We start from the raw sequence: 27481 nt of genomic DNA on the forward strand, positions 1-27481 counted from the left end.
GTGGGGCCTTGCGCAAACCCAATGGACGCGCCGTACGTGATGACGAGGCAGTGGATGAGCTGCTCGAGAATGTGCGGCAGCGGGAGGTACGAGAGGTGTACGGCGCCGCAGTTGAAGTGCGGCACTAGCCGACCCTGCTTGAGCCGATCTTCGATGCCCATCATGCAGCTCAGCATGTTGCGACCCGTGAGCTGCACACCTTTTGGGTCGCCCGTCGTGCCGCTCGTGTACCTACGCTCTTGTCCATCAGTGCCTAGTGTCGATAGTATCGTGGCGACATGAGGAAGCAGACGTCGTCGGCGGCGCGAGGCGTCGGCGCCATCGGGTGCGGGCGGCCCAGCGCTTCGATCTCTTCGAGCGTCCAGAGCCTGCATCCGGGAATCTCTGTTGCTGGCGCCACGGCCACGTCGCAAAGCACAATGTGGCGGAGCGTCAGAGTCGTCGCCAGCCGCGGGAGCTCGGCCGTCGTGCAAAAGACTACCGACGCAGCCGTCTGCTGCAGAATGAACGCCGTCGACGTCGCGCCAAGCGAGTCGTAGAGGCACGAGACAGTGCCGCCGCAGTAGCTGATCGCGTACTGCGCAAGGACCCACTCGGGCCGGTTCTTCATGTAGATGCAGGCGATGCCCGAGGCGTCGAGGAGCTGGCCCTGCAGCAGGCCGGACGCGAGGTCGCCGATGCGCGCGTAGACCTGCTCGTACGTCGCCCAGACGTACGAGGCGTTGGGACTCCGGCGACCGAGAAAAGGATTCGTGGGGTACCGACGTACGGACGCTGCGAGTGCCTCGAGCGGCGTCCCGTACGCTGGTCTCGGGAACGACCCGGTGCGGTAGATGGGGCCGTGGCCAGGACGCGCAGTCGCGTCGTCCGGCGCGCAGTAGACACGTGGTGGCGCGACTTTGCCCTTTGGAAGGCAGTACTGCTGGTAGATGACACCGAGGACGACGACGCCAAACACGGCCAACGCCGGTAGCATCCTCAAAAGCTACACAAATAAGAACTGACTCAAGGATAGCAAGGGTCATCTTCGAGTTCAGAAGCCTCTCGAGCGCGTCATCACATCCCGTGGCCAATGGTGTGAATGCCGCGCGCCTGGTCGCGCTTCGATCTGGTACAGCCGTCTGATCCACTCGCTGTCTGCGCGACGCGTGTACGCTTCGTTCACGGGTTGTTGACGGGTTGTCATCCTGATCTGCGCGCGTGTCCGCTGGTGACCCTCCCAGATTGCTTTCCAGATTGCATTTGTGAGCAAATTGAGACAAAAATGCGTTGGGGAAAGCCTCCTACTTCGCCGCATCGTTGACGCTACAGTTGTCACGCAAGTCGAGGACAAGTTGGGCATCGAAGCAAGACATTTACAGAAATAATCTGACAGACGACGACGACTAGGTTAGTGCTGCTTGACGTTCTTGCCCGCGACGACGTCGCCGCTCTTCTCGTAGAGCGCGTCGATCTCCTTCATGAAGGCCTTCTTGACGTCGTTGCGCTTGAGCTTGAACGTCGGCGTCATGAGCTCGTTCTCGACCGTGAACGGCTCCGGATGCAGCAAGATGGCACGGACGGTCTCGAACCCGTTGAGGAGACCCTTTTTGCCGACCGCAATGATATCGGTCTGGACCGCTGCGATGATCTACCATACAAAAACGCTGAGCTCAACACTGAGAGACGCGAGAATGTGTACCTTGGGGTGCTTGCAGAGCTCGGGGAAGCTGCCGGTGACGCCAAACGAGTCGCCGAGACGCCGGAGCTCGGCTTCCTCGGGCACAATGATACCGACGAGCATCGAGTGGAGCGAGTCGCCATACACAAACGGCTGGGCGACGTACACGCTGCCCTTGATGATGTTCTCGATCTTCTCGGGGGCCACGTACTCGCCCTGCGAGAGCTTGAAGATGTTCTTCTTGCGGTCGACGATCTTGAGGCGGCCGTCCATGGTCCAGACGCCAATGTCGCCCGAGTGAAGCCAGCCGTCTTCGTCGAGCACCTCGGCCGTCTTCTCGGGCGCCTTGAAGTAGCCGGTAAAGACGATCGGCCCGCGGTAGCAGATCTCGCCGCGGCCGTTCACGCGCATGCGCGTCGCCTCGTCGTCGCCGTGGAACTTGTCGGTGACATTGTAGCCCATGTCGGGCACCGACACGAGCTTGATCTCGTTCGAAACAAGCGGCGCGCCGACCGTACCGGCGCTCAGGTCGTTGATATCGGTGCAGCAAGACCCGCCGGTGCACTCGCTCTGGCCGTAGCCCTCAAAGACGGGGCAGTTGAGGAGGACGCGGAAGAAGTAGAGCACGTCGTCTGAGAGCGGCGCTGAGCCCGTGAGCACGAGCCCACACCGATCAAGCCCCAATTTGGCCTTGATCTACACCCATACCATCTGAATATGAATCTGAATCTGAAAGTGTACCTTGTCAAACACAGATTTGTCAAAGAGCGCGTGGTTGGTCTTGCCCTTCTGGAGGTTGTGGAGCTTGGCGTTGAGCGCGGTCTGGAAGACCCACGTCTTGAGCCCACCCGCGGACGACGCCATGCCCACGATCTTGTCGTACATCTTGTTGAGGAGGCGCGGTACCGTCATAAAGATGGTCGGGCGGAGGCTCTTGAGGTCATCGGGCAGCTTGAGCGTGTTGCCCTGGTAAAACCCGATGCAGCCGTGGTGGCTAATGACGACGAGGTGCGCGATCTGCTCCATCACGTGCGGCAGCGGCATGTACGAGAGGTAGATCGGCTTCTTCTCAAAGACCTCGACGGCCTTGCCTTGCTTGAGCCGCTCCTCGACGCCGAGCGCCGCAATGAGCAGGTTCTGGTGCGTCAACTGCACGCCCTTCGGCTCGCCCGTCGTGCCGCTCGTGTACATGAGGATCGCGAGGTCGTGGCCCGCGGCCGGCGACGGCTCCATCGGGTAGCGCTCGCCGAGCATCTCGACCTCCGTCATGCTCCAGAGCCGGAGCCCAACGCTGGCCGCGAGGTTAAAGTCCTCCTCGGTCGTGACGCGCACGTCGCAGAGGATCACGTGGTGCAGCGTCGAGACGGCCTCCTTGGCCGTCAAGAGGTGCTTGAGCTCGTCTCTCGTGCAAATGACCGTCGACGCGTGCGTCTGCTGGAGGATGAACGACGTCGCGGACGCGCCAAGCGAGTCGTAGAGCGGCGTGACCATGCCGCCGGCGTAATACGTGGCGTACTGTGCGAGCGTCCACTCCGGGCGGTTCTTCATGTAGATGCACAGCATGCGGTGGCCGTCCGCCGTCGGCTGCAGCATCTTTTGGTTCTCGAGGCCGGCCGCCAAGTGCTGGATGCGGGTGTACGCCTACACCACCTCAGTTCTGAGCGCTCTTCGAGCACCGCGCTTGTACCTGCTCGTAGCTGAGCCAGAGGTACGGGCCCGCGTTGCCGCGGCAGTCAATCGGGCGGTGGCCAATGAACTTGCCTTTCGGGTGCTTGCGCACGGTCTGCTGGAGGTTCTGCATGATGGTCTGGACGGGGCAGATCGGGAACGGGCCGACGCGGTACGTGGCGCCGTGGCCGGGCTTGGCCTCGGACGCATCGGGCGACGCAAAGACGACCGAGGTTGCTTTCTTGAGCTGCGCCATGCTGCGATAACGAAGAGGAACGTTGGGAAATGATCAACTGCATCGATGGATATCCTGGTCGACAGACAGCTGGCGGCCCACGTCACCCACGCTGTGAGTCACGCGCTGCGTCAACCCCTGGTCCGCGTCGACTCGACATGTCGAAGCGCCTGTCTGCGTCCACGCTTTGTCGCTGCGTCCGTGGCTGGCCATACGCGTCGCTTCCCTTTGAGGAGGCTACGGACGAGCAACTGACACATGCTTCGGTGGACCCAACAACCAAGTCCATTGAATCTGCAGTCGTGTACATGGCAGGAGCACGGTCTTGTGGACGATGGCGCATGGGCAAAAGACGGGATCGTAGTCGGAAGCAGCGACTCGTCATCGACGACGGTATATCAGGCGGCGCTGGATCCCGAGCGCCCGTCCCGAACGGGCGTCGGTCGTCGTCTCTTCGTAAGCGGGCCGACGCGAGGCGGCGCCGACCGTAAACACGATGCCGTGACGCACGCCGACGACTCCGCTTCTTTGGGCGACTGTGCCCGTGCTTGAAGCGGCGCCTCAACCATTGCGAGCACGAGCCGACGACAGCCCACGAGACGCCGCTGCATCCAGGTGTCGGATTTGGGCACCGCGCTCGGAACGCGCCGGGCTACGGCTATGCTGCGGTCGTTCTGCGCACGCCGCCCATTACGCAACGAGTGGATCATAAATACCAAATTACTGGGGCGTTAGCGCAGGCTCGAGTCCCAATCCAACGACATGTGGCTCGCATCCGGGTCGTCCATCTGAAGCGACATGTGGCTGTCCGTGGACATGGGCTCGGGGATCGTTCGAGGATAAGGCACGACGGGGCTCGCATCGCTGAAGTGCGGCGCTGCGCTGCGTGGCGTCGTCCGTCGCGTCTCGATCGGCGAAGGAAAGAACGTGATCGTGCGCTGGGCGCTGCTCGTGGTGCCAATCGCATCGAAGCTCGCGTTGAACGTGTCGTGGGCGTCGTCGTCGGCCAAGACAAAGTGGCGTCGGTCGGGCGTCGGCGCGATCTCGTCATCCATGTCCATGTCCTCGTCGTCCTCTTCGTCGTCATCATCGAGCTCCAACGCGAGGACTTCCTCTTCGCCATTGCCTTCCACCTCGATGGGTTCGTCTTGCGCACTGCGCAGTGGCGACGCTGGCTGGCTGCGCACCGGGTGGCCACTTGCCTCCTTGCAGGCGAGGCCCCATGGCGCCGGCGCCTTTCGCCTAACGAGCGCCTCCATATACTGCTGTAGCTTTGCTTCCGCTGCGTCCAGCGCTGCATCCACGTCCGCGTCGGAGCTCGAGCTCGGGCGGAAGCACGTCTCGCGGACGCCGAGCGCGTACCCGGGCCAGCATGCCATCGCGACGACCTCTGGAATCGGATCTTGGTCTGCAATCCAGTCTCGCGAGACTGTAATAAAATACACAGCATTAAAATTTGCGCTATTTTATTCGCCACCATCATAAAAAGGCAGTGGGGTAAAGACACCTGCCGCTAAATGCACGCAACGTTTGCTGATCCGACGCCACGGTTGCACGACGCCCCGAGCCGGAGCCGAGGTCAGATACATAGAGCACACGACCCAAGCGTCCTCTGTGGTTCGATACACGTGCAGGCAGAGAGCTCTGAAGACGAGACTCGGTGGCGCAGTGTATCCCGAACGCTGCGAGAGGCCGAGCGCGACCACGTGGCGGTGCAACGGAAAGTTGGGTGCGTCTAGCTGCAGCGTGCAGTATCCAGTGCAATTAAATTCCGGTGAGGAACCGATCGACGAATATTAATGCACCGGCAAACGTCATCCTTCTCCATTCCGGCAATTGGTCGCGGGGCGAGGACGCGACGATGGAGATGAACCGCGACGAGGCCGAGAAGTGCATGGAGCTCGGGAAGAAGCACCTCCGCGCAGGCAGCTTTGCGCAGGCCGCCAAGTGGTTCGACAAGTCCATCCGCCTCTTCCCGCTGCCCGGTGCGGAGGCCCTCAAGGCGCGGGCGGAGCAGTCCATGGCAGGGCAGGCCGCGCCGCAAGCCGCGCCCGCTGCGTCGACTTCGCGGGCAGCGCCATCGTCGTCTGCTGCGCGCCCGAGCGAGCAAGAAGACAGCCGACCGTTCACGGACGAGCAGGTCAAGATTGTGCGCCAGATCAAGGCGTGCAAGAACCATTACGCCGTCCTCGGCGTCGAGAAGACCGCAGATGACAACGAGATCAAGAAGGCGTACCGCAAGGTCCGGTCGGCGTCGCATGAAATCGTATGCTTATGTACGTCCTTGTAGCTCGCGCTGAAGCTGCATCCGGACAAGAACAGCGCGCCGGGCGCCGAGGACGCGTTCAAGGCGGTCGGGAAGGCTTTTACCGTCCTCAGCGACGACCAGAAGCGCGCCGACTACGACCGGTTTGGTGACAACGCGCCGAGCGAGAACGGCGGCCAGGCGCCGCGCGCGTACCGGTACCAGCAGGACGACATCAGTCCCGAAGAGATCTTCAACATGTTTTTCGGCGGCGGGCTCCACCCGCAGCGCGCCCGGCAGCGCCAGCGCCCGAGCCAGCACAACGCGGTGCCACGGACACCAATGCAGCAGCTGCTGCAGTTCCTGCCCCTCATCCTCGTCTTCTGCCTCTCGCTGCTGTCGTTCCCGGCCGAGCGCAACGTGCCGTTCAGCCTCCAGCCGACGAACGAGCACTCGGTGCTCCGCAACACGCGCATGCGCAACGTCGTCAACGGCATCCCGTACTACGTGGCCAAGGACTTTGATCGAAAGTACACGAACGACTGGCGCGACCTCATGCGCGTCGAGCAAATGGTAGGACGCGTGCACAGATGGTGTACTCATGGAGACCGCAGGTGGAGCAGTGGCACGTGACGCGGCTGCGGGAAGGCTGCGAGGGCGAGCGCCTCAAGCAGAAGCGGCGCGTTACCAAGGCGCGCAGCCACTACGATGTCGAGGCGCGGGAGGAGGCCCTGCGCAAGGCCGCTGCCATGGCGACGCCCAACTGCGACGAGTTGCAGCGGCTGCAAGCCTTGTAGTTGAACGTTCCAATAGAGACTGTACATCGTGTGAAGAAGAGCTGTGTTGGCTCTCGACCTGGGACTGTCTTGCAACAGCGGCGTGGTCGCTAGCGGATCGCCTAGCTGGCTCTTGCACCTAGTGCCCACCGTCATTCTGCTTGTCTTCTTGGTCATCGTCGCATCTCGATGGCAACGAATTTCCATCATTTTGGCCAATCAGGTTGCATTTCGCATTTTGCAATGGCAGACGTTGTCTCGGCCGAAGAGCTCACGGCGCTCGTCCAAGCGATCAAGTTCGCGCACCCTGCGTTCAGCCTCAAGCAGGTGCACGCCGAGGTGCTGACCCATGGCGGCCTCTTTGCGAACGTGCCACTCGCGCGCGTGAAGAAGTACCTCAAGAAGCTCGGGCTCATGGGCAACCTCGAGGCCGGCAGCGACGAGCCCGTGTCACTCATGACGGTGGGCGGCGAGTCCAAGTCGACACCGGCGCCGGCGACCGCAGCCGCACCAGAGTCGGACGACTGGATGCCCATGGCGCTCGACGAACCGGTGATGTACATGGGGTCGCACCCGCACCAAGCGACGATCCGCATGAACCACAGCACGGCCGGCGCGGCCCACGGCGCCCTCGGCGAACTCTACAAGATCCAAAAAGCCATGGGCACCGGCGACCACCCGATGCTTGTCTACAACAAGGACCGATCGCGCAAGACGTTTCTGCACGCGAAGACATCGGCATACCGTCCGATCGTCGCGGCCATCGACCGCGTCGGCGGCGGCGGCGTCGGCGTCGGTGGCACGAAGGCCTACTTCTACGGCCGCGTCCAGGGCACGACGCTCTTTATCAACACCAAGACGCTCGCGCCGGCGCAGGCGTGGTAATCATCCAGCACCAACATTCTCGGAACATGCAACAGCTCGTTGTTGGTTGCAATTTTACTTTTTCGGGAGACCGGTGCCAAAGAGGCCGCCGCCGTCGTCGCTGTCGTCGTCGCTGTCGGAGGCCGCAAACAGATTCGGGCGAGGCTTGGCAGGCGCCGCCGGGAGTGGCTGGCCAAAGAGCGATGTTGCGGAAGGTGCAATTGCAATGGGCTGGCCAAAGAGCGTGGCCTGCGGTGCCGCATGCAGCGAGGCCGCCGGGGCGCTCACCAGTGTGGCTTGGAGGGCCGGCGTGGCTTGGAGGGCCGGCGTGGCTTGGAGGGCCGGCGTGGCATGGGGCGCCAGCGCGACGACGGGTGCGGCGTGCAACGTGGCGCTGTGTTGTGGGGCGCCGAAGAGCCCACCCTTGGCATCGTCGTCGTCGTCGCTCCAGTCGCTGTCGTCCGAGTTGTCCTTGGAGGCCGACCCAAAGAGCGCCGTGTTCATACGCGGCGGGCCCGCCAGCGTTGGTTTGGCGGCCAACGGCGACGACACAATCTCGTCGCTGAAGAGACTCTTGCTCGAGCCCGGGCGGGCCGGTGGTGCGCTGAACAAGGACGGAGCAGCTTCCGCCGGGGCTTGGGGCGCATCGCGAGGCTGCGCACCAAACAGCGACGCAGCTTCTTGCGGCTCAGAGGCGACAACTGTTGAAGGTATAATCGGGACAGCAGCCGTCGGTGCCGCCTCGGCGACAAGCGGTGCCGCCGCATCCAGTGAAGTGATGGGCAGCTCTGTCTTGGCCTTCGTGGGGGCACGGCGCTTGGGCCCAGCAGCGCGGCTCATCGTTGTCTATACAACAAGCAGTTTAAACATCTTTGCAACGTGGAGACGATGGCGTTGTACGTGGGCCACGGGGGTCGGCTGAGGCTCGTCGGCCGGCACCGCTTCTTCCTCAGAGGATGGGACCTTCATCATGCCAGGAAGACCAATGCCAGGCTTGGTAAGCCCAATCATGGGAACGCCTGCCATGCCCGGCATCGCGACGCCGACCTTCATCGTGCTTTCATAATCATAGTCTTCGCCCGTCGAGAGGGCGCTGCTCGTATTGCTCTTCCGCGCCATGGGCATCGGGCGGAACGCGTTCATGTTGAGCGCACCCAGGTTACCTTGCAGCTGGGCAATGCGCGACGACGTTCGGCGGGCAGGGTGCTCGTCCTCGTGGGCAGCCACCGGTGCGGCGTCCGCCGCGGGGGCATCGACGGGCTTCTCGGGCGAGGGCATGACAAATGGCTTCGGGGGAGAAGGCCGGCTCACTGCCACTGGAGCAGGAGCAGGCGTCTCGAGCGCAGGCTCGCCAGTCCCGTCCTTGGCGCGTCGCCGGGCCAAGATGGCCGCCAGTTCCGACATTTGAGGGGCGTGGAAATGGCAAGATTTGGTCAAAACCTGCACCGGGCTTGCTGTTTTATATTTCATGCATTTACATACAAATACCAAGCTATATTTAAAGTCATTAGAGCACCCAATCTTGTTACTAGGTGCGTTTTCCCCGAGAGTACTGCGTGACGTGGCACCGCCCCCTGCGCCCGCCACGCAGCAGACCGCATCCGTGTCTCCACCGCCGTATTTACCGTAGTCGATACCGTCAACCGAAACGCTAGCCGCAAGACAAGCTAGCTCAACGGCTCTCTAGACCAAAGCCAGCTTTTAGGCCCGCTTGGCTCTTTCACCAGGTTCGTCCCGATCATCAACGGTCCATGATCCCAGCCATCCACCTCTGAGCGCCGTGGTCGACCGCTACAAAGCGTTCTTTCGCAACCAAGTGCGGTTTCTTTTTGGGTCACTTGCAAACGTCCTCGACGGCTAAGTACTGAGAGCGGCTGGCGACACGAAGAACAGCCTCGCGACTTCACCGCTTGCACTGCTGTCGAGATCATTGCTGCACGTTTACCCCATAAAAGGGAAAGTTGAATCCATGCAGTCGTCTATCCTTGGCTCAAGACTCCCGTCCTGTGGTGTTTCGACCAGCACAAGATGATTTCCATGCGTTTACGCACGTCTCCAGCGTCCACACCGTCCCCAATGGCCAGTCCACAGGACTCGAACATGCGTGTCTCGGGGGACCTCAACGTGACACGTTGGAATGACGATCGTGACGCGCCGCACTCGTGGTAGCCACCAATGTAGCTCGGACCACCAAGAAGCGCGATTCGATCGAAGATTCAACCGTAGAGTTGGACGAGTGCGGTGGTGTCACCGGAGGATCCGACCAGCTGCACTGCCATTGGACGGACCAGGACTCATCGTGGTGGAGATAGGCAGTGTGTTCTCAGCGACCCGATCGTCGACGCGCCGTATCGACGAGGAGGGCAACTTCCAGTCTCGGAACACGGAACAAGCAACGGAGCGTCTTGCGGCCAAGCAAGTGGCGGCAGCGAAGGCCCCTCCGGCTGCCACGTTATCGATTCGCCATTGGTGAAAATGAAACGCACCAATCAGCAACACTGTCGACACCAAAACTGAACGATGGAGCCAATCAGAAGGGTCGCGACGTGAGCCAGAGCCAGCACCCACAGCTTTTCCCAGTCGTCTGATGCTTCCTGGACGCGAAGTCGGGTTTAGCTCAATCTACGATTCCACTCAAAGATGCTAGGCTTCGACTCGATCATCGTCACGGTGCACAGCGTGGCCTTGACAAGCCGCGCGCCCGTGCACAAGAGCTACGTGCGCGTCACCTGCGGCGGCAAGTCCCCGCGTACGACACACGAGTCAGCTCCAGAGTGGAACCAAGCGTTCCAGTTCATCGCTCCAAGCGGGTGCCTTGAGCTTACCGTCAAGACGAAGGTGTCTTCGCGCTTCAAGCTCCAGCCGTACACGACGCACGCAGTGGCTGCCCTTCCGATGACGGTGCTCGGTAAAGGTACCATTTCATCCTTCTTCCACGACAAAGCTCATGCTAGCCGTAGAGATGGACCGCGTTGCAGTGCCCCTTGAGAACGGGCGCGGGACGATCACCATCTCGACCGAGTGGTGCTACGTCATGGAGCGCTGCCGGCACCACCGGCTCCACCTCTGTTGGTCCAAGTGCTTTGGCTGCCGACGCTCGGTCTGCTATCGCTGCTCCGTGAAAGAGGCAAAAGGGCGGCAGTGCTTCAACTGCACGAGCGAGCGCACGCGCATTGCGGCCGAGCACTCGGTGCCGCCACGTCGATCGCTGGCCAAGCACCCCAACGAGCCAAAGCCAACCAAGGACAGCGAGTTGCGATGTGCGGACGCGCCAAAGCCGGTGACGCGCAGTGCGACGCAGCCGACAGTGTCCGCGACCGTCTCCGAGGCCAACGCCGCGCGTAGCCATCTCAAGACGTCGTCGTCACCTCGCCGCGGCTCGCGGGTCGTTGGACTGAGCGACTTTCGACTACTGGGTCGGCTCGGAAAAGGCGGCCACGGGGACGTATTGCTGGTCGAGAAGATATCGGGTGAGGACGCCGGCACGCGGTATGCGATGAAGGTCCAGACCAAGCACATGAAGATGCTCAAGTACCTCGCGCTGGAGCGGGATCTCTTTGCGACGCTCGCGCACCCGCACACCGTCCCCCTTGTGTATGCGTTCCAGTCGACGACCAAGACGTTCCTGGTTCTGCCTGTCTACGCCGGCGGCGACCTGCACAGTGCGCTGCACTACGGCGTCTTTGACGAGGACGAAGCGCGGTTCTACCTCGCGCAGCTCTACCTCGCGGTCGAGCACATGCACGAGAGAGGCTTCCTCCACCTCGACCTCAAGCCCGGGAACGTCCTCCTCGACAACGACGGACACATTGCGCTCACCGACTTTGGCATGGCCGCGGTGTACAACGGCACGCCGCTTCAAGGCACGTGTGGGACGCTGGTCTACATGGCGCCAGAGATTGCCGGTGGCCGCCCGTTCGGTCCTGCCGCCGACTGGTGGTCGTTCGGCACGGTGGCCTACGCACTCTTGACGGGCCAGCGCCTCTTCCGCGAGCGCAACCCCAAGGTCATCGTCGAGCGCGTGCTGCATGGCGCCATCGAGATCCCAACCGACCTCTCAGCGACGGCCACGTCCTTCTTGCGCCAGTACGTGCAACATGAAGAATGTAGGGTGTCTGACGCGCTGCGCGTAGGCTGCTCGACCGCGACGTCACGACGCGCCTGCAAGGGCGGATGGTGCGAGCTCACCCGTTCTTTGACGCGATTGATTGGGACAAGCTCGTGGCGAAGGAGCTTCCGGCGCCGCTCATGATCTCGACCTTGCCGATGCACGCCGCCACGGATCCCCTCGAGCTCGCCTCACTCGAGCGCTGCGTTGGCGAAGACAGCAGCGGTCTGCCCGTGCATGTCCGAGGCTTTGCGTACGGCGACACGTTGTAGACGTTCGTCGTCGTTGGTGAATGGATTGTTTTGGTTTGCATACGATGGCACCGCCTTGGCTGGCTGCAACATGGCCATAGGCGAGACTCTGCAGCAAGTAGATACGATGGGCAGCTACTGTCGGTTGCTGTTGAGAGGTACGAGGGCGCGAGCTCGTTGGGCCACGTCCTCACGACGACCGCGAGCGATCTTGTGTTGGGTTCCAGGTGCAAATATTAATTGCTAGAGGTTGTTGTCCAGCAGTGTATCAAATTGCAGAGACCAGGATCGTCGAGAAAGCATGGACGCGAAGCGAGGGATGCTGTACGGCCGCGCGGGTCTCGGCAGCCGCGGCAAGGACACGGGCGCTGTCAACGCGACGTGCCAGAAGTGCTTGAAGAAGGGCCACTGGACCTACGAGTGCCAAGGCCAGGCGGTCTACCTCCAGCGCCCGAGCCGCACGCAAGTGCTCGCGAACCCGCGCCTGCGCCGGCCGTTTAGCACCGACACATTGCAGTCGCCGCACGATGCCAAGGACAAGAAGCGCGAGGCGCCTGTCAAGGCCAAGAAGGCTAGACGCAAGGCCTCGGTCTCGTCCTCCTCGTCGTCCTCTTCCTCGTCGAGCGACTCGTCGTCATCGTCGTCGAGCGATTCCAGTGGCTCCGACTCCGACTCGTCGTCGTCCTCGGACAGCGAAGACGACCGGCCGGCCAAGAAGACGCGCAAGAGCAGCGAATAAGATAGTCAACACCATGTAGTAAATATTTGCTCTGATCTCGATCCACTCGCATTTGGCGCACTCTAGCTCAGCCATCGTCGTTGCTACACGGTATCCTACATGGCGCTACGTCGTCGTCTTCGCCTTGCGGCCACGGTAGCTGTCACGTCGGCAGCCGATCGTGCTTGGAGGCGGCGGCGCGCCAATGGCTAGATCAACTGGGCTCCTCCGCCACATCATCACGCAGGGCCGACGCACCTGTCGGACGCAGTACATATCTAGAGCTTGACGCAAGCATGGGCAGCGTCTCGCGACTCCATGCATGCAGCAAAGACTTCTTCCCGAGGCCAAAGCTCAATGGCGGATCGAGGATTGCGTATCCAGAATCTATCCTGTGGAGTTGGATACCCCGTGAAAGTTAATATTTTGGCTGTCAGGATACCAGATCTAGCTAATTATGCAGGTGGCACGTGGGGTCCAAAACCCGAAAGAATCCCAAGCGGCGAGACAATATGGCCCAGCGCACGCAGTCCCCGATCGTGACCGGTACGTCGGTCATCGCCGTCAAGTACAACGGAGGCGTGCTCATGGCCGCCGACACGCTGGGCAGCTACGGCTCGCTGGCGCGCTTCACGGACTCCCGGCGCATCCTCAACGTGCACAACACGACCTTGGTGGGCGCGGGCGGCGAGCTCTCGGACTTTCAGTTCCTCGCCGATCACCTCGACGAGATGGCGGTCAACGACTTCAACAAAGACGACAAGTGCGACTTGACGGCCGGCGAGATCTTCCACTACCTCCAGCGCGTGCTGTACCACCGCCGCAACAAGTTTGACCCGCTCTGGAACACCTTCTTGGTCGCGGGCGTCGAGAAGGGCGAGGCCTTCCTTGGCCAGGTCACGATGATCGGCAACGCATTCACAGGCAACTACCTCGCGACGGGCTTTGGCCACCACTTGGCCACGCCCTTGCTGCGCAACGAGTGGCGCGCCGACATGACCGAGACCGAGGCCCACGCGCTCCTCGAAAAGTGCATGCGCGTCTGCCTCTACCGCGACTGCCGCACGCTCAACCGCATCACGATCGGCCGCGTCAACGCGCAAGGCACGTCCATCTCGGAGCCGTACGCGCTCGACACCAAGTGGGACTATGCGTCGTTCGTCGCCCCCAAGTCGGGCACGGGCAGCTCGTGGTAAGTTGCGTCGCGTCGGGAGCGCCCAACGATGTCCATGCTTTAATACACACGACTTGTTCCTGCGCGGTCTCTGGCGAATCGAAAATTACGTCTTGTTACTATGGTACACCTAGAAGTCGCGCGAGTCCCGTCGAAGGAACGTCGAGTTGCGCCGCTTCATCGAGCGCTGCATCATGAGCTGGAGCTGGTCAAAATTCTCCTCCTTGAGCGACTCGCATCGCTGGATCGTCTCGGTGAGGAGCAGGACGAGCTCGCTGTGCATGGCGTCCTGCCGCCGCAGCCAGTCTTCGAGCTCGTCCACCTCCGAGTCGACGGTCGATGCCATCGAGAGCGACGGCTCGTCCTTGAAGGTGGTCAGCGCGGACGGGGTGCCAACCTCTTCTTCAAACGTCTTTTGGCTGCTCGCGTACCGCTTGGCCGACGTCGGCGACGTCACCGAACTTGGGTTCGACCGGAAGCCGAGCTGCATTGGCCGGCGCGTCTTCTTCAGAACGTCCTTGATCTGGTCGTACGGAAGGTGCTCGACGACCTCCTTGTTGATCGAGACGAGGACGTCACCGAGGCGTGCGTTGCCAATGCCGGCGGCGACGCCCGACGCACAGCGCTCGAGGCTCGAGATCTGCAAGCCGCGGCGGTCGGAGGAAAAGTTGTTGAGTGAGATGCCAAGGTCGCCAGACGCCCAGCGCACCGAGTACTCGGAATTGGCGCCTGTGAGCAGTGGCGCGACCGGCGTGACGACGTCGAGGCGGCGACGGCCCTGCGTCGGGAGGCTCTCGACTGTGACCGGCGCCGGCTTTTGGTACGTCTTGCGCTGCCGCGTCAGGACGCTCGTGGCCGGCCGCTTGAACGCTTCGCTGTAGGAAAACGACTGGCGCGGCTCCTCTTCCGGCGTGTCGAGGGACGACAGGGAGCTTGACGGCGCAAATGGCATGCGGCTCGGCTTTTCCGAGTGGCGCGAATAGTACGGCTCGGAGCCGCGGGAACTATGGAACGACTCAGAGCTGCGCGAGCTGTGGAACGACTCGGAGCCACGCGAGCTGTCAAAGTACCCCACGAGGCTACCGCGATTGCCAGTGTAGACGCTGTCCCGGCCGGCGTCGTTGAGCCAGAGGCTCGACCGAGAGTCGCGACTGTCCGCGTCATTCGGCACGTAGCTCAAGCGCACCTTCATGACATCGTACATTTCGGTCTGACGCTCCATGACTTCGACCATGGCCTGCATGCGATGGATCAGCTCGGGCAGGCTCACAGCCAGCTCGCTCGGAGCCTCGTCGTCCTCTTCGTCCTGGTTCGATGGCTCGGTGGAGGCGCCGAGGCGAGCGAGCGTTGCCTGCATCTCGAGGGCGAGGTCCTCGATCCGGGCGTCCATCTTGCCGCCGGCCAGGTGCTGCGTCGCCATCATGGTCGCCGGGTCGGTCGCGTCGGCAGAAAAGCACACTGGTCCCGCATCGGCGTGCGTATTTATTGAATTCTAATATAATTTTATAAACTTCTGTTTTTATCCAGCTTTTAAATGCGAGACTCCATACAAATGAAAGGTGTTGGCGAGCAACCCAAAAATATTTCGATTACAAACAGTCCAACCTGCCAGAAACAAACCGCGGTGGGTGGCGAGATGCGTTGGGCGTTGAAGTCGCCGGTGGTGTTCTCCGGTCGCCGACGCCGTCCCGCGGGCCATGGCCGCGGCGAGCCCTTGTAGCCGTCATGGTCTTGCCACCGCTCCATCAGCGGTCTCTGGAGACGCCGTAGAACGCGACTTGTCGGGCCAGTACACGACCAGCAACATAGTCGCGACAAGCAGAAGTGGTTGTTGTTACGACCACGAGCATCGTCTCTTGCTGCTTGTTTGACATGGATACCAGCAACAGCGGAGAGGAGCGGCCAGTACGACAAAGCGCAACGCATGGACAGCTTCCGAGTCGCACCAACGAGTACTGTGGAAAAAATGTACTAGTACTTGCAGTCGGCACGCAGTCGGGATGCAGCAGTCATAGCACTCGGCAGGGGTCGTGGGACTCTGCAGCCGTCATGACGACGAGGCGACGTGGGCATGTGCACGGAAGAGCAGGAGAGCACTGCTTCCATATCAGTCGTTGCCTTACTTCGATAGACCAAAAGGGAGCAGTACTGAGTCGTTGCTGGTATGCCATGGACATTTTCCGACCAACGTCGAGGTCAAGTGCAGCACCACCTCGTACGGGGCGTCATCGGTGTCAGTGCCAAGAAACGACGCGTCACTGGCAACGCTAGTGACATCGACTGGACCAACGCCGAATGCATTGCCCACCATATCAGTACTGATATTATCAGTACTGATATGGTGGGCAATGCATTGATGATAATATCATCATCGCATTCTTTCGGCGTATCAAGTTGATATCAGCATCGGTGCCGCCTGGTGGCACCGTGTGGCGACCGTCCAAGCAGCCGGAATTCGAGTACATGGGGCTCTTCCAGCAGTTGGCGCCAGATTCGATTTAGAAGGCGTAGTGGGTAATGCCCATCTCGGCAGCGAACGCTACGTTGAGCTCCTTCTCGAGCTCTTGCTCGCTGCGCTTGGGCGGCAAGAGCTTGCTCAGTGGTTTCTTCTTGCGCTGCGCTTGGATCGCTGACGGATCGTACGCGTACTTGGGCAAGAGACTCGATGGGATCCCCTTGGGCTCGCTCTTGGTCTATGCATCACGTTACACCAAAGGCGGCGGACGAGCGACGGTACAAAGGGCGTCGGACAGACGTTGGGCAGCTGACCGTCCTCGATCCGCAACAGGAGCGACGCGCCTGGGATGTACGCGATCAACCCCTTCTTCTTGGCAACTTCTTGCGCCACGAGAAGGTCCATATCCAAATCGTGCTGCAAGACGTCCTAGCATACACTGTTTGAACCAGAAGTTGTCGCGTCTCCTACGAGCGTGACGTTGCCGGCAAAGAGCGGCAGCTGGAAGCTGCCGGGAACGATGCCACGGCTCTCGGGGTGCAGCAGCTTGAGGTACGTCCACCCGAGTGGCGCCGACGACCAGTCGCCGGCTTTTCCCATCTTGATGCAGCGCACGTCCAAGACCAAGAGAAGCGGCGCGGATGGCATGACATCACGGTAGGTCTACCATGTAATGTCGATACGACCTCTCGGTAGATCGATACGTGGTAGCCGTCGCTGAATTCGGGGCTCGAGCTTGCGCTCGTCCAGTCGTAGCTCACGGTCATTTGCACGTCGTCTGTGAGCTGCGGCGTCTGTGCAAGTACGTCAAAGTCTGCAGACGGAATTTGCGTACTTGGTAGAACGCAGCTGGAGGCGCGACGCTCGCAATGACTTTGACAAAGCTCCCGTTCGTGCTCGACGGAAGGTTGTGCAACCCGTCGATGGCGACGCGAAAGCCAATCTCGGGCTGGTACACAAAGATGCTGCTCAGCATATCGAGGAGCGACGTCTTGGGCTTCTTCTGCGTTGAACTTCAGAAACCGCGCTGCAAGACGTACGTACCTCGAGCTGGTCGGCGAGGACGGCCGGAAGCCTCTCGGTGTCCACGCCAAGGGTGCTTTGCAGGAGTTCGCCCACAAGCCGCGGCTTGCGCTGTCGCTACGCCCGCGTCCGTTAGTGTCGACTGGAGACCTACGTACCCGCAGCTCGTACAACTTTTCTTCCATCGCACTGGGCCGGGCGCTCGTGCTATCGTACGCGCGGCTGGCGTACGCCGGGGCCGGGAGCACGATGCGCTGCGCCTCCCACTCGGTTGCCGGGGCGTCCTTGCGACTCAGACAGCGCAGACCGTCCTCCGACTGAGACGCACCTTCAGCGTTGGCTCACACATTGGCAGAAGTACCTTGGGCGCGCGTGCAATGCGCAGGAGTAGTGTGGCACAAGAGAGCTTGAGTGCGCTCTCGCAGGCCTTGGCGGTCATCGGTACCCCGCTCGAGCCGAGGGTGATGCCGGTTCGCAGCGGCACCTGGAACGCGCCGTCGTTGAGATAGACGTCTTGCATCGACGGTTTGGTCGGCTGCTGACCATCGGCGTCAAGAAACACTGGTACAGCGACGTAGCCGAGCACAGTTGGGCTCTTGGAGTGCACGGCGATCGTGTCGAGCCGCACGACGACGGTCAGTGTCGGGTTGAAGCGCTCGTCCCGAAACTCGACGAGCTACGGTAGAGGTTGATTCCCGAGCTCTTCAGAGGAAGATTACGAGACGGAACGTCGGGGCGACCGCCTTGTCTTGCACGCTGCAGAGCGCCGAGGTCTCGCTCAGCGACGTGCACAGCGTCATGTCGCTGTGGAAGGCAAAGACGGTTGCTTTTGTGACACTCGTGCAGTCGGGCAGCGACCGCGCACCGTCAATGTACAAGTTGACACCGTCGCCGCGGGCAAAGAGCTGCCGCCGCCGCTGGCTCGTGTTGTCGCAGTCCAGAAATACACTGTCTTCGAGCTCGTCTACAGTCGCTCTGGCATCGCAGCGGAATGTGACTTCTACCTGAGTGGGCGTAGAGGCGAGATGTTGGTATCGGGGAGGCAATCACTGGCGGCTTTGCCTTGGGCTGGACGCTGGTCTCGTCCTGGGTCGCAACGTTGCGCTCGCTCATTACTGTAGCCGGCCGCGATACCTCGACCGGACCTATGCGAGAACGCTAAACATGCTGCATGCGCAAGTGCTAGACAAACGCAGTGGCGTTGTCGTCTCGGGTGGTATTGGCAGCGGTGGAGTGGCGATGGAGTCTGGTGACTCGTTTGGCGTCACAGCCGCAAGCTTCTTTGGTGCCTTCTTCTCGGGTGGACGCTCTGGACCTGGTGACGTGGGTGCTGCTGGCTGCATTTGGTTGGGCGGCAGCGTGTACTTGTCTACAGACAATTGGACTTGGCGGCGGCAGCCATGCGTGAAGTGGTACCGGCCATCGAGTCGGGGTTGACTGGAAATTTGGAGGCTTCTTCGGCCTGCGCCGCATGCACGATCCGCACATAGAGCTTTGCCGACGCGTCGTCTTCGCCCAAAGGCAGTGCCCATGGCGCACTCGCCTGCGGCAACGGCGTAAAGCTCAGTGGGAGCTTGAAGCAGCCTTCTTGGAGCTCGAGCGACGGCAAGAAGATGTCGACAGCCGTCCATCCGAGCGAGGCCGGCGCCCGCGCCCGCGGCTCGGTTGGCGACGCCACCATGGCCACCTACACGACTTGTGGCGTCGACGGCGACCAAGATGCGTACCTCGACAAGGAGGCGGAGATGCGGACTCGCGGGCATCTGCTCAAAGTCGCGGCGCGTTGCAAACACACAGCGCTGATGGCTGAGGCCGTGGGGCTCGCACTCGTGCGCGCGTACGAGCTTGTGCTTGGAGCGAGTCGTCGTCTGGTCGTACAGCGCGTAGGTCAACTACGCTCGACGGCTCGCGCTACGATCCGTTGACGCAAATATACCTGCAAGCACGGGGCTTTGAGTGGTACACAAAGCACAAAGTCCCAGAAGATCACAAAGCCGAGGTCGGGATCGTACGGCAACACGCTGCTCTCGACGACCGTTGAGTTTGCTCCTTGCTCCTTCGCCAGCACCTTCTTCATGCGGAGGGCGAGCACCATGCGCTTCTGCTTGGCGACCCACTCGTCGTGCTCGAGCTGCTCGTCGGCTTCCTTGCGCCGTCGCTCGGCGCCTTCGCGCACCGCGCGCAGCTACATAGGTCGTTTTGTATCAATCTATCAAAAAATCGATTACTTTTTCCTGCTCTTCAATGAGGTTGCGCTCGTGCTGGATACGCAGCATCTCTTGTGCGTGCTGCAGTCGGAGGGCTCGCAGCTCTGCCGGCTCGTCGCTGGGAGTCTCGGAGGACACAGACTTCTCGGGTCCCGTGCCCTGCAAACTCTGCAGCAGCTGCTGGAAGCGCGACGTCTCGCGCTCAAACTCGCGCTGCTCCTGCAGCTGCTTGAGCTCATCCAGCTGCGCCTGGAGTTTTGCCGTCTCGGAATCCGGCGGCGCTGGAAACGGAGGTGCAAAAGGAGGGTACCCCATGAAGGCGGCGCCAACACCCGCCATCCCAGAGTAGTACGGAGGTGGCTGCTGGTACATGTAGGGACTACCGAAGCCCCACGGCATCGATGCCGGGTAAGGTCCTGGTGCCGAGTAAGCTGCGGGAGCCGCCAAGTATGGCCCTGGTGCCAAGTATGATCCAGACGCAGGATATGGCCCCAGTGCTGCGGGATGTTGCGCAAAGCTTGGCCCTTGTGGGTACATTCCGGGTGGGTAGCCGCTCGTTGACGGTGCCGTAGTAGTCGGGTTTGTGGCAAGGGTTGGGGTGGCGGTCGTTGGGATGGAAACCACGGGTGTAGAGATGTTTACGGGCGGTGTGGTGAGAGGACGCGCTGGTGTCGGCGGGCGCGACCTCTTGCGACTTGTATGCTGCCGTGTGAGCTCTTCCAGCGAGTCGGACGGTGGCAACGTGGCGGGCGGCGGTGTTTTGGCTCGGGTTCGAGCGCGCGGAGGGCTTTGATTCGTACTGCGCCTCTTCGCACATGGCGCTGGCTGGAGGTCTTGGAGCAAATGGTCGATCTGAACATCGACGGGGTCTTCCCGCACGAGCAAGAGCGACGCCACTTGGGTCTCCATGTCGATGCGCGCGGCGGCCTGCGCTTTTCCAGCAACTTCGACGTCTTTGGCCAGCCGCTCGACGCGCTCCTGTTCAATAGAGTAGTCGAAACCGGTCATTGAGAGAGGGTCAGCTTCTTGGTTGCTGCCCAGCGCCCGACGCAGCTGCGCCTGCTGCGCCAGTAGCTCTCTTCGCTGCTGCTCGAGATTCGCTGTGGCCACGCCGTGCGCGCGACTCCGTTCCATGTGCTTGGAGCGAAGCGCCTTGGATCGATCGTCGCCAACCTCTGGCGCGTCGGCGTCCTGGAGTTTCTCCAGCATCGTCCGCTCCAGCTCCCGGTGCTGGCGTTCCTGTTGTGCTCACGTTATGCCATCACAGTGATAGAAATAAGTACTTGGTCTTTGACGCGCTTCTCGAGGGCCTCAATGTCTCGCAGCGCCGCATCTTCCTGTCTCTGCAAAGCCTCTTTGGCGTTCTGAAGCTCGGCCAAGTCGCGCTTCTTGGCTTCTTCGAGCGACGCGATGCCGGCCTAGACAGAACGCACTTGCTACTTGTCGACAGTAGTAGCGAGCGGCTACGAGATCCAGCGCATGCAGCTCCTGCTTGATCTGCTCTTGGCTCAAGCGCGCTTGGAGCTCGTCTTGCTTGCGCCGCTCGATCTCCATGAGAAGTGCTTCGATTTCGTCGTCTTCGCGCTGCTTTTGAAAGAGCGCTTGCTGCTGCCGCACCTTGAGCGCGCGCACTTCGTCGGCCTTTTCTCTCGCGCGATCGCGCTGCAGCTGTGCCTTGAGCTTCTCCATGTCGCGGTCGTTCGCGGTCACGTTCGCCTTGAGCTCGCGGAGAGAGAGCTGCCCGAGGCCTGGTGCCATCGACGGCGCACTCAAGTACGCCTGCGCCTGCGCTAGGCTCATGGGGGGCAGTGCTGCCAATGTCGGCCGCTCGGGCTCTGCCAGCGCAGCCTCGAGCTTGGCCGGGTCGCCATACTCGCTCTGGACGCAAAACTAGCCGATATCCGCTTGGCATCCAGAGCATTGCGGGCAGAGGTACCTTGGCGCGGTGCGTACTGAAGTCGACGGCCGACTCGAACTGAAGAAAGCAGTCGCTACGAGAAGGCAGCGTCAAGATCTTAGTCTACGCCATCGGCGCGTACGCGCAGTAGTTTTCCTTGAAGCCCGACGGCATGAGGATACGAACGAAACGTCGGTTTGCGTATGTATTGGTTAAGTTAGAGCGGGGGCAGCTTGGCGGCGAGGACGGCCCAGAGGTCATGCGCCTCGATTGTCGTGTACTGCGCACGGCCTACCAGCGGCCTCTTTGACGGCGCACGCTTGTGAGGACGAGTATCGTACCTGGCAAAAAGTAAAAGTCCGAGTGCAGGGTCTGCGCGAGTGCAATCTGAGCGGGCGTCGGCGTGTACAAGTCGTCGGGCGACCCCAGATGCAGGATCCAGCCGCAGTTGCGTCGCACCTTGGTGTACTGGAAAGCGTCAGAGTCGTCGTGCAAATGCGAATGAACGCTGCCGACGGTGCATCGCGGCGGTCCGGCCAAGTACGGCGCGACAAGAATAAGACCTAGGTCGAGGTCGTGTCGACGACCGCGAGGAACGGTCATACCCAGCACTTGAGCCTGCTCGGTCAATCTAGTATGGCATGGCGCATGAGTGGAGAGGTCGCGGCGACTTGAATAATCACCGTAACGCTAGTCCCGCGCCGCTTCGATGCCCCAGAACGATCTACGCGCTTCTATCGATCAACGAGATGGTGGGGGGCCGACGGCACCGTGTCGCGGTCGCACTCGTCGCGCAGTGCGGCGAGCGGCGTCATGGCGCAGCGCAGGACTACCTACATGACGTGGCGTGACACAGGCGTTCCGACCATCATTCCCACTTTGCACTTGGCGGCGTCAAGCTTGGCCGCGAGCCAGGGGTACCAGTTGGAGTCGTCGGCCGCGGGCACGAGGAGGAGGATCCGTGGTCGCTTCATCGGTGCTTTGCAAATGGCCGGCGGCTGTCGTTGAACCTGCGCGGGCTAGGGTTGTCTGTTGGCTTCTCGAAGAAACGCAGGCCGCAGCTTCTTCCCGCTCGTACTACTCATCGTCAGAACAACGAGCCCCATATATATTCCAAATACTCTGGTCGGAACCCTTGATAATATTTTATCAAGTCGATACTAGGCGATTACTGCGGCACAAGCTTGGCCGCCAGAGCCGACCAGATGACGGGCTCTTCCTCGCGCATGTAGTGGCCGCGCCCTACACACAGCGTCAGCAGCAAGGACAACGAACGAAAAGTCGACCGCGGAGGTAGTGGAACTCGGACGACAAGCCCTCGGCCACCAGGTTCTGCTCAGCGGCAGGCAAGAACGGATCGTCGGGCGACCCGAACTGGACGATCCAATCGCAGTTGGCCTTGATCTGGGCCCACGCCCACGGGCGGGCGTAGTACCCCGAGGCGCGCTCGTTGTCGTCGCCTTCTCGTCGACGTGAGCGATCGACGAGTCTCAACGGTCACGTACCAAGGTCCGTCACACACGCAGAGACCAGGACAAGCCCTGTTGTGGGTTTGCTCCACTGCGTTCTGCGAGGTCATTTCGTACCTCGAACTTTGGTCGTCTCGGCGAGGCTAGCTACAGCATGAGACGCCTTCGTGGTTGCCCTACGAGACGTACCGCATGGCGGCCTCCGCGCCCGAGCTGTGGCCTACGATGATCTAGTGATGTGAGCCTAGAAGTACCATGATGACAATGGTCGCTCGATACCGATTGCTCGTCACAGCCCATCTCGCCCTTGATGAACGGTAACCACACGGACTCGCGGGCCACGTACGGGTCGGGCATGTCACGCAGAACGACCTACAAAGGTATGACCTCCATGCAGCTGCAGCGCGCCTACCTCGTGGCCAGCTTCGCGGATCTTCTCGGCGAGCCATGCATACCAGTTGCAGGCCTCGACGGGCGTGCATCCGTTGCCGGGGACGATGAGCACCTTCGTCATCGCACTTCTGAGCACCTTGGACATGGCCTTGGACTCGCATCCCATAGGCCAAAAGTCGCTGCATATCCAAACAAAACCGCCACTCCGCGCCACCTAATTTCGTGTTTGCATGCTGATTGGCTAAAATGAAAATACGCGCTGCGATTGAACAAAACTATTGGAAAATTGGCCAATCCACGACGCGCGGGCCACTTCGAGGATTGAACCATGAACACGCTCCATGCCAACGACTGCGGGGCCGACGGCGCGCCGGTCCTCGCCGCAGACGAGTCCATCCTCGCGGTCTTCCCGAGCATCCGCATGTTCTTCAGCGAGTACGACGAGGACGACGAGGCTTCCGTTGTCGCCAAGGGCGCGGGCAACCTCGTCGTCACAACCAAGTACGATCGACCTCGTGGTCGCCGTCCGTGACGCCGTCCATGTAGGCGCGTGGTCTGGATCACGTCGCAGCCCGGCATGGCCGAGTTCGGCTACGCATGGGACATGCGGTACCTCTCGCTGCATGCCATTTCGCGCGATACGTCGAGCTTCCCGGAGCCCTGCCTGTATTGCCATGTACGTGCAGCACATGGCTCCATCACACCTCATCGACATGGAGTAGCTGGACGTGGAAGACGACGTCCAAGAAGTCCGCTTCGTCCCTGACGACAGCTCCAAGACATGTACGTAGCCATGGTGATCGTCCGAGGTTGACGGGTAATTAGTGCCAGCCATGTTTGACGCGTTCTCTGCCTCGGCGGCCTTGAACCCCGACGACGACGAAGGTACTACCACGCACGGTACCCTTCTTCGCTCATCATTTGCTGCGTACAGATGACGAAGAAGGCGAATGGATCTACAACGAAGACGAGGTTGAGGCCGGCGCGCAGGTCGACCACGTCGTCTCCGACTACGCACTCATCCTCCACTAGATGGACATTGCCGCGCATCTCGACTCGATTCTGACCGTGTCGCCGGCCATTGCGCAGGCGCCTGGCGGCGTCGCGGGTCAGTTTGACGACGCTGACGAAGACGACTTGTTGTGATTCCAACTGGCATGCGAGTATGTACACAGGAAGAGCGCAACGTAAGACGACGGGGGTTGAATTACCGCATGCAGACGCGTCTACTTAGACCTTGTGGATCATGTTTTCTTTGTTGATGAGGTGGCACGTCGTCTCGACGAGGCGGAGGAGCTCCGAGATGTCCGAGGACCAGTTGGTGAGGAGTTCTTCGGGCGACTGCGGCTTCTGGAAGAAGACGATCTTGGCCGGCCGGTCGATCTTGGCGTAGATCGAGCCGGACGAGACGAGCGCCGAGATGCGCGCCTCGCACACCTACGCAATATATAATGGCTTTGTCGTTCCATGTGCATCAGAAGGGTACCTCTTCCGAGAGACCGAGCATGCTCGCGAGGTGGGGAAGGCGAATGCGCTGGTAGTGCGTGGCGACGACGCGGATGTTGTGCTCCGTTGTGCGCGTGTGGAGGTCCTCGAGCCAGCCCTGGCCACGGTTGGCGTCGGCAAAGATCGCATGCGCCTGGAGCTCGGCCTGGACCGGCAGCGGGTACGGGATGATCTCCTTGGTCGTGAAGAGCTTCATGAGCGACGCGTAGGCCGGGAGGTCGTGGCGCAGCGGCTCGGTCGCGAGCTTGAAGAGCATGTCCTGCTGCAGGTTCGAGTGCGGCGACACGATGGCGAAGAGCATCGCGTGCTGGAGCGCGGTCGCCTTCTCGGCCGGCGTCAGCGTCTTGGTCGCAAAGATCGACTGCCAGTGGCGGCAGAGCTCGAGCGGGTTGTTCTCGTGCGTGTCGTACTCGATCATCAAGTGGTAAAACTTGATCTTGACCGCCTCAAACTTGTCTTCTTCGAGCACGCGGCGCAGAATCTTCTTGCTGAGAATGAACGCGCGCACATAGTCCTTCTTGGCCAGCGTCAAGCGCACTTGTTCCAAGATGAACTCGACCTTCTCGAGCTTGGTCATGGCGCCGTACGTCTCGACATGCACTTCCTGGAGGATGTCGGCGGCCTCCGCGATGAGACCGTTCTTCTCCTTGATCTGCGACAGCATTTGCGTGAGCTGCGCGCGTTCCTTCTCGAGAAAGATGCGCCCGTCGGCCACCGTGCGCAGCGCTTGAATGAGCGAGACGCGGACCTCCTCGGTCGGGCAGTCGTTGATAAAGGCCATGGCCGTGAGCACGGCCTTGCCGATGGCCTGACTCTTCTGCGCGCGACGCTTCGAGAGCAGCGTCACGTGCTCGACCAAGAGCGTGAACTGCTTGTGGCTGTGCAGGAGCGTGAGGATCTCAACGACCAGCACCTGCAGCGAGGTCAGGTCGTTGTGGAGGCGCGCAGCCTTCTCGAGGGCAAGGAGCGCTTCGACGGCGCCAGCAATGTCCCCCGCAGCAGCCATGGCGCGGGCCTTGGGCACGAGGGCCGCGGTCTCGGCCGAGTGGTCGCTCTTCTTGAGGCCGTCTTCCATCTTGATTTCCAGCCGCTCTTCGACGATATCCAATGTGATGAACACTACTCGCACCCATTCTAATAGTCTTACTCATACTATATTACCGGTATCCTAACCCTGAAATAGTCTACCACATGCTCGAACAATATCTTGCTTGCGGAGAGGCTCTTGACGCTGTAGGCAGTAGCCGTACGCACGTCTTTTCATCGAATCAACCAAGCGGGCTGTTGTGCATGGTTTGCTGAAGAAAAGGTGTGGCGTGGGTGGCAACAATGGAGTTGCAAAATAGTAACACTATTCAAGGACTGAAATTGATACTGGATAGGACAATTTCGGATCGTATCCGGATGATGCTACGGCAATGCGATCTTAGAGTTACTAGTGCACGGGAACCGTCGTGCCCAAGCTGGAAGCATGATGGACGGTCTCTGGAAGCTTGCTGGTCTCGCCACGTCAACGCCAAAGCAATCGCATGCGCCATCCATGAACGGTACTCGTCAGCTTCCTGAAGTAGCCATCAATGCCAACGTGCGTATGTAGTTGACGGTCTGTGGGCGACGATCGACGGCGACAGCGCGGCTCCATCGCCTCGAAGTGGCCACGCGTCAGTAGTCGGTACGGTTGGTCGTCGATTGCATACGACTGAGAATGAGGCGTAGCCAATAGCATCATGTACGTTCTTGGTGGCTACGATCAGGGCCAGTGCTTTGGCGACATTTACGCCTACGACCTCATGCGGCGCGAATGGAGCAAGGTCGACTGGGGCGGCGCCGCCAACTTCGCGGTTGGCTGCGCATCTCATGCGACGTGTGTCTCCGCCGACGAGACATCCATCTACGTCTACGGCGGGTCGGGCCCGCGCTGGGGCGCCGCCAACCGAGACAAGCTCCTCCAGTTTACGCTCGCAACGCAGCAGTGGAGCGTCGTCTCGACGGCCGGGACACCTCCGCCGCCGGGCTATGGCCAGAGCATGGTGGCGATTGGCTCCAAGCTTTACCTCTTTGGTGGCACGTCCGGACACGACTACTATAACGACCTCTATGTCTTTGACGCGACCACGTTCATGTGGAGCCGTGCCGCAGTGACAGGACCCAAGCCATCAGCCCGCTACAAGCACGAGGCCGTCGTCGTCGGACATGATATGTACGTCGTTGGCGGCGGGCTCTATGGACCACCAAAAGGACCCATCGACGTCTTCAAGTTTGACACGCTCACGGCGCAGTGGGCCAAGATCGCGTGCGTCGGCGACGTGCCACCCGCGCGTTTAGCCCACAGCGTCGTCCTCCACATCGACTCGCTGGGGCAGCCCGCGCTGCTCCTGTTTGGTGGCCGTGATTTCACCGAGGTACGCTAACACTCGCAGGCATCGAGCCGAATGCGCTGTAGAAGCGAACAAGCGGTCTCTGGTCGCTCCATTTGCCCACGTCGACGTGGACAAAGATGGTAGGTGCTGCGATTCGTGGGAGCGTGACGCAACTGAGCCGTAGTCGGAGGCCCCCGACGCGCTTGTCTTCCACACTGCCGTCATGTGGCAGCAACGCATGATCGTCTTTGGGGGCTCGAGAGACGCGCCAGGTCAGAGCCCCGACGAGACCGAGCGCAGCAACGCGCTGGTCGAGTACGGCGTAGTGGACGACAACCACTGGGTCTTGGTGGCCTCGGAAGGAGACGACGCGTAGCCCTTTAGCTGTGGAAGCAACAGATCCAACCGAATCGATATCTTTGCATTTCGATTGTATCAACAAGACCACGAATTATCAAGTTGCACACGAAGC

At 61.1% G+C, this 27481-nt stretch overlaps 16 protein-coding genes across 16 annotated transcripts; 7 read left to right on the forward strand and 9 right to left on the reverse strand.

Annotated features, from left to right (window-relative positions):
* Nucleotides 1–124: 124 nt before the first annotated feature.
* SDRG_01123 (hypothetical protein) lies at nt 125–996 on the reverse strand (the record flags this gene model as incomplete). Its single annotated transcript, XM_008606637.1, has 3 exons — nt 279–996; nt 198–231; nt 125–148 (listed from the first exon to the last, which is right to left on the reverse strand). Exons 1-3 carry the CDS (start codon nt 974–976, stop codon nt 125–127), a joined length of 756 nt encoding a protein of 251 aa, XP_008604859.1. The 5' UTR covers nt 977–996.
* Nucleotides 997–1334: 338 nt separating this feature from the next.
* On the reverse strand, nt 1335–3754 carry SDRG_01124 (hypothetical protein). The gene is made up of 4 exons (XM_008606638.1): nt 3348–3754; nt 2402–3301; nt 1682–2356; nt 1335–1630 (listed from the first exon to the last, which is right to left on the reverse strand). The coding sequence occupies exons 1-4, from the start codon at nt 3582–3584 to the stop codon at nt 1391–1393; spliced, it is 2052 nt and encodes a 683-aa protein (XP_008604860.1). The 5' UTR covers nt 3585–3754; the 3' UTR covers nt 1335–1390.
* A 266-nt stretch (nt 3755–4020) lies between these two features.
* Nucleotides 4021–4985, reverse strand: SDRG_01125 (hypothetical protein). The gene has a single exon (XM_008606639.1). It carries the CDS (start codon nt 4940–4942, stop codon nt 4295–4297), a length of 648 nt encoding a protein of 215 aa, XP_008604861.1. The 5' UTR covers nt 4943–4985; the 3' UTR covers nt 4021–4294.
* A 72-nt stretch (nt 4986–5057) lies between these two features.
* Nucleotides 5058–6667, forward strand: SDRG_01126 (hypothetical protein). The gene is made up of 3 exons (XM_008606640.1): nt 5058–5805; nt 5854–6381; nt 6423–6667. The coding sequence occupies exons 1-3, from the start codon at nt 5425–5427 to the stop codon at nt 6603–6605; spliced, it is 1092 nt and encodes a 363-aa protein (XP_008604862.1). The 5' UTR covers nt 5058–5424; the 3' UTR covers nt 6606–6667.
* Nucleotides 6668–6743: 76 nt separating this feature from the next.
* Nucleotides 6744–7570, forward strand: SDRG_01127 (hypothetical protein). Its single transcript, XM_008606641.1, has one exon. The coding sequence runs from the start codon at nt 6774–6776 to the stop codon at nt 7467–7469; it is 696 nt and encodes a 231-aa protein (XP_008604863.1). The 5' UTR covers nt 6744–6773; the 3' UTR covers nt 7470–7570.
* Nucleotides 7485–8877, reverse strand: SDRG_01128 (hypothetical protein). The gene is made up of 2 exons (XM_008606642.1): nt 8349–8877; nt 7485–8294 (listed from the first exon to the last, which is right to left on the reverse strand). The coding sequence occupies exons 1-2, from the start codon at nt 8850–8852 to the stop codon at nt 7524–7526; spliced, it is 1275 nt and encodes a 424-aa protein (XP_008604864.1). The 5' UTR covers nt 8853–8877; the 3' UTR covers nt 7485–7523.
* Nucleotides 8878–10081: 1204 nt separating this feature from the next.
* On the forward strand, nt 10082–11870 carry SDRG_01129 (AGC/RSK protein kinase). Its single transcript, XM_008606643.1, has 3 exons — nt 10082–10362; nt 10409–11534; nt 11582–11870. The coding sequence occupies exons 1-3, from the start codon at nt 10089–10091 to the stop codon at nt 11826–11828; spliced, it is 1647 nt and encodes a 548-aa protein (XP_008604865.1). The 5' UTR covers nt 10082–10088; the 3' UTR covers nt 11829–11870.
* Nucleotides 11871–12082: 212 nt separating this feature from the next.
* Nucleotides 12083–12587, forward strand: SDRG_01130 (hypothetical protein). Its single transcript, XM_008606644.1, has one exon. The coding sequence runs from the start codon at nt 12109–12111 to the stop codon at nt 12544–12546; it is 438 nt and encodes a 145-aa protein (XP_008604866.1). The 5' UTR covers nt 12083–12108; the 3' UTR covers nt 12547–12587.
* Nucleotides 12588–12996: 409 nt separating this feature from the next.
* Nucleotides 12997–13816, forward strand: SDRG_01131 (hypothetical protein). Its single transcript, XM_008606645.1, has one exon. The coding sequence runs from the start codon at nt 13038–13040 to the stop codon at nt 13719–13721; it is 684 nt and encodes a 227-aa protein (XP_008604867.1). The 5' UTR covers nt 12997–13037; the 3' UTR covers nt 13722–13816.
* SDRG_01132 (hypothetical protein) lies at nt 13775–15174 on the reverse strand. Its single transcript, XM_008606646.1, has one exon. It carries the CDS (start codon nt 15120–15122, stop codon nt 13830–13832), a length of 1293 nt encoding a protein of 430 aa, XP_008604868.1. The 5' UTR covers nt 15123–15174; the 3' UTR covers nt 13775–13829.
* An 813-nt stretch (nt 15175–15987) lies between these two features.
* On the reverse strand, nt 15988–21471 carry SDRG_01133 (hypothetical protein). Its single transcript, XM_008606647.1, has 19 exons — nt 21424–21471; nt 21321–21375; nt 20852–21274; nt 20668–20802; nt 19406–20623; nt 19114–19362; nt 18905–19069; nt 18594–18864; nt 18370–18546; nt 18182–18322; nt 17897–18141; nt 17539–17853; nt 17336–17494; nt 17199–17294; nt 16990–17157; nt 16859–16948; nt 16626–16817; nt 16437–16583; nt 15988–16392 (listed from the first exon to the last, which is right to left on the reverse strand). Exons 1-19 carry the CDS (start codon nt 21453–21455, stop codon nt 16198–16200), a joined length of 4473 nt encoding a protein of 1490 aa, XP_008604869.1. The 5' UTR covers nt 21456–21471; the 3' UTR covers nt 15988–16197.
* A 27-nt stretch (nt 21472–21498) lies between these two features.
* On the reverse strand, nt 21499–22255 carry SDRG_01134 (hypothetical protein; the record flags this gene model as incomplete). The annotated part of the gene is made up of 6 exons (XM_008606648.1): nt 21499–21572; nt 21623–21844; nt 21887–21912; nt 21965–22005; nt 22052–22114; nt 22160–22255. The coding sequence occupies 6 exons, from the start codon at nt 22253–22255 to the stop codon at nt 21499–21501; spliced, it is 522 nt and encodes a 173-aa protein (XP_008604870.1).
* A 194-nt stretch (nt 22256–22449) lies between these two features.
* Nucleotides 22450–23288, reverse strand: SDRG_01135 (hypothetical protein; the record flags this gene model as incomplete). Its single annotated transcript, XM_008606649.1, has 6 exons — nt 22450–22523; nt 22568–22741; nt 22787–22836; nt 22931–22980; nt 23030–23122; nt 23163–23288. The coding sequence occupies 6 exons, from the start codon at nt 23286–23288 to the stop codon at nt 22450–22452; spliced, it is 567 nt and encodes a 188-aa protein (XP_008604871.1).
* Nucleotides 23289–23431: 143 nt separating this feature from the next.
* SDRG_01136 (hypothetical protein) lies at nt 23432–24394 on the forward strand. The gene is made up of 6 exons (XM_008606650.1): nt 23432–23644; nt 23690–23819; nt 23866–23926; nt 23969–24028; nt 24078–24133; nt 24176–24394. Exons 1-6 carry the CDS (start codon nt 23472–23474, stop codon nt 24287–24289), a joined length of 594 nt encoding a protein of 197 aa, XP_008604872.1. The 5' UTR covers nt 23432–23471; the 3' UTR covers nt 24290–24394.
* SDRG_01137 (hypothetical protein) lies at nt 24322–25756 on the reverse strand. The gene is made up of 2 exons (XM_008606651.1): nt 24630–25756; nt 24322–24580 (listed from the first exon to the last, which is right to left on the reverse strand). Exons 1-2 carry the CDS (start codon nt 25722–25724, stop codon nt 24374–24376), a joined length of 1302 nt encoding a protein of 433 aa, XP_008604873.1. The 5' UTR covers nt 25725–25756; the 3' UTR covers nt 24322–24373.
* A 333-nt stretch (nt 25757–26089) lies between these two features.
* On the forward strand, nt 26090–27475 carry SDRG_01138 (hypothetical protein). The gene is made up of 5 exons (XM_008606652.1): nt 26090–26196; nt 26247–26321; nt 26366–27051; nt 27093–27149; nt 27194–27475. The coding sequence occupies exons 1-5, from the start codon at nt 26121–26123 to the stop codon at nt 27383–27385; spliced, it is 1086 nt and encodes a 361-aa protein (XP_008604874.1). The 5' UTR covers nt 26090–26120; the 3' UTR covers nt 27386–27475.
* Nucleotides 27476–27481: the final 6 nt, after the last annotated feature.

The sequence above is a fragment of the Saprolegnia diclina genome (genome assembly GCF_000281045.1).
Source record: "Saprolegnia diclina VS20 unplaced genomic scaffold supercont1.3, whole genome shotgun sequence".
Classification (NCBI taxonomy): domain Eukaryota; phylum Oomycota; class Saprolegniomycetes; order Saprolegniales; family Saprolegniaceae; genus Saprolegnia; species Saprolegnia diclina.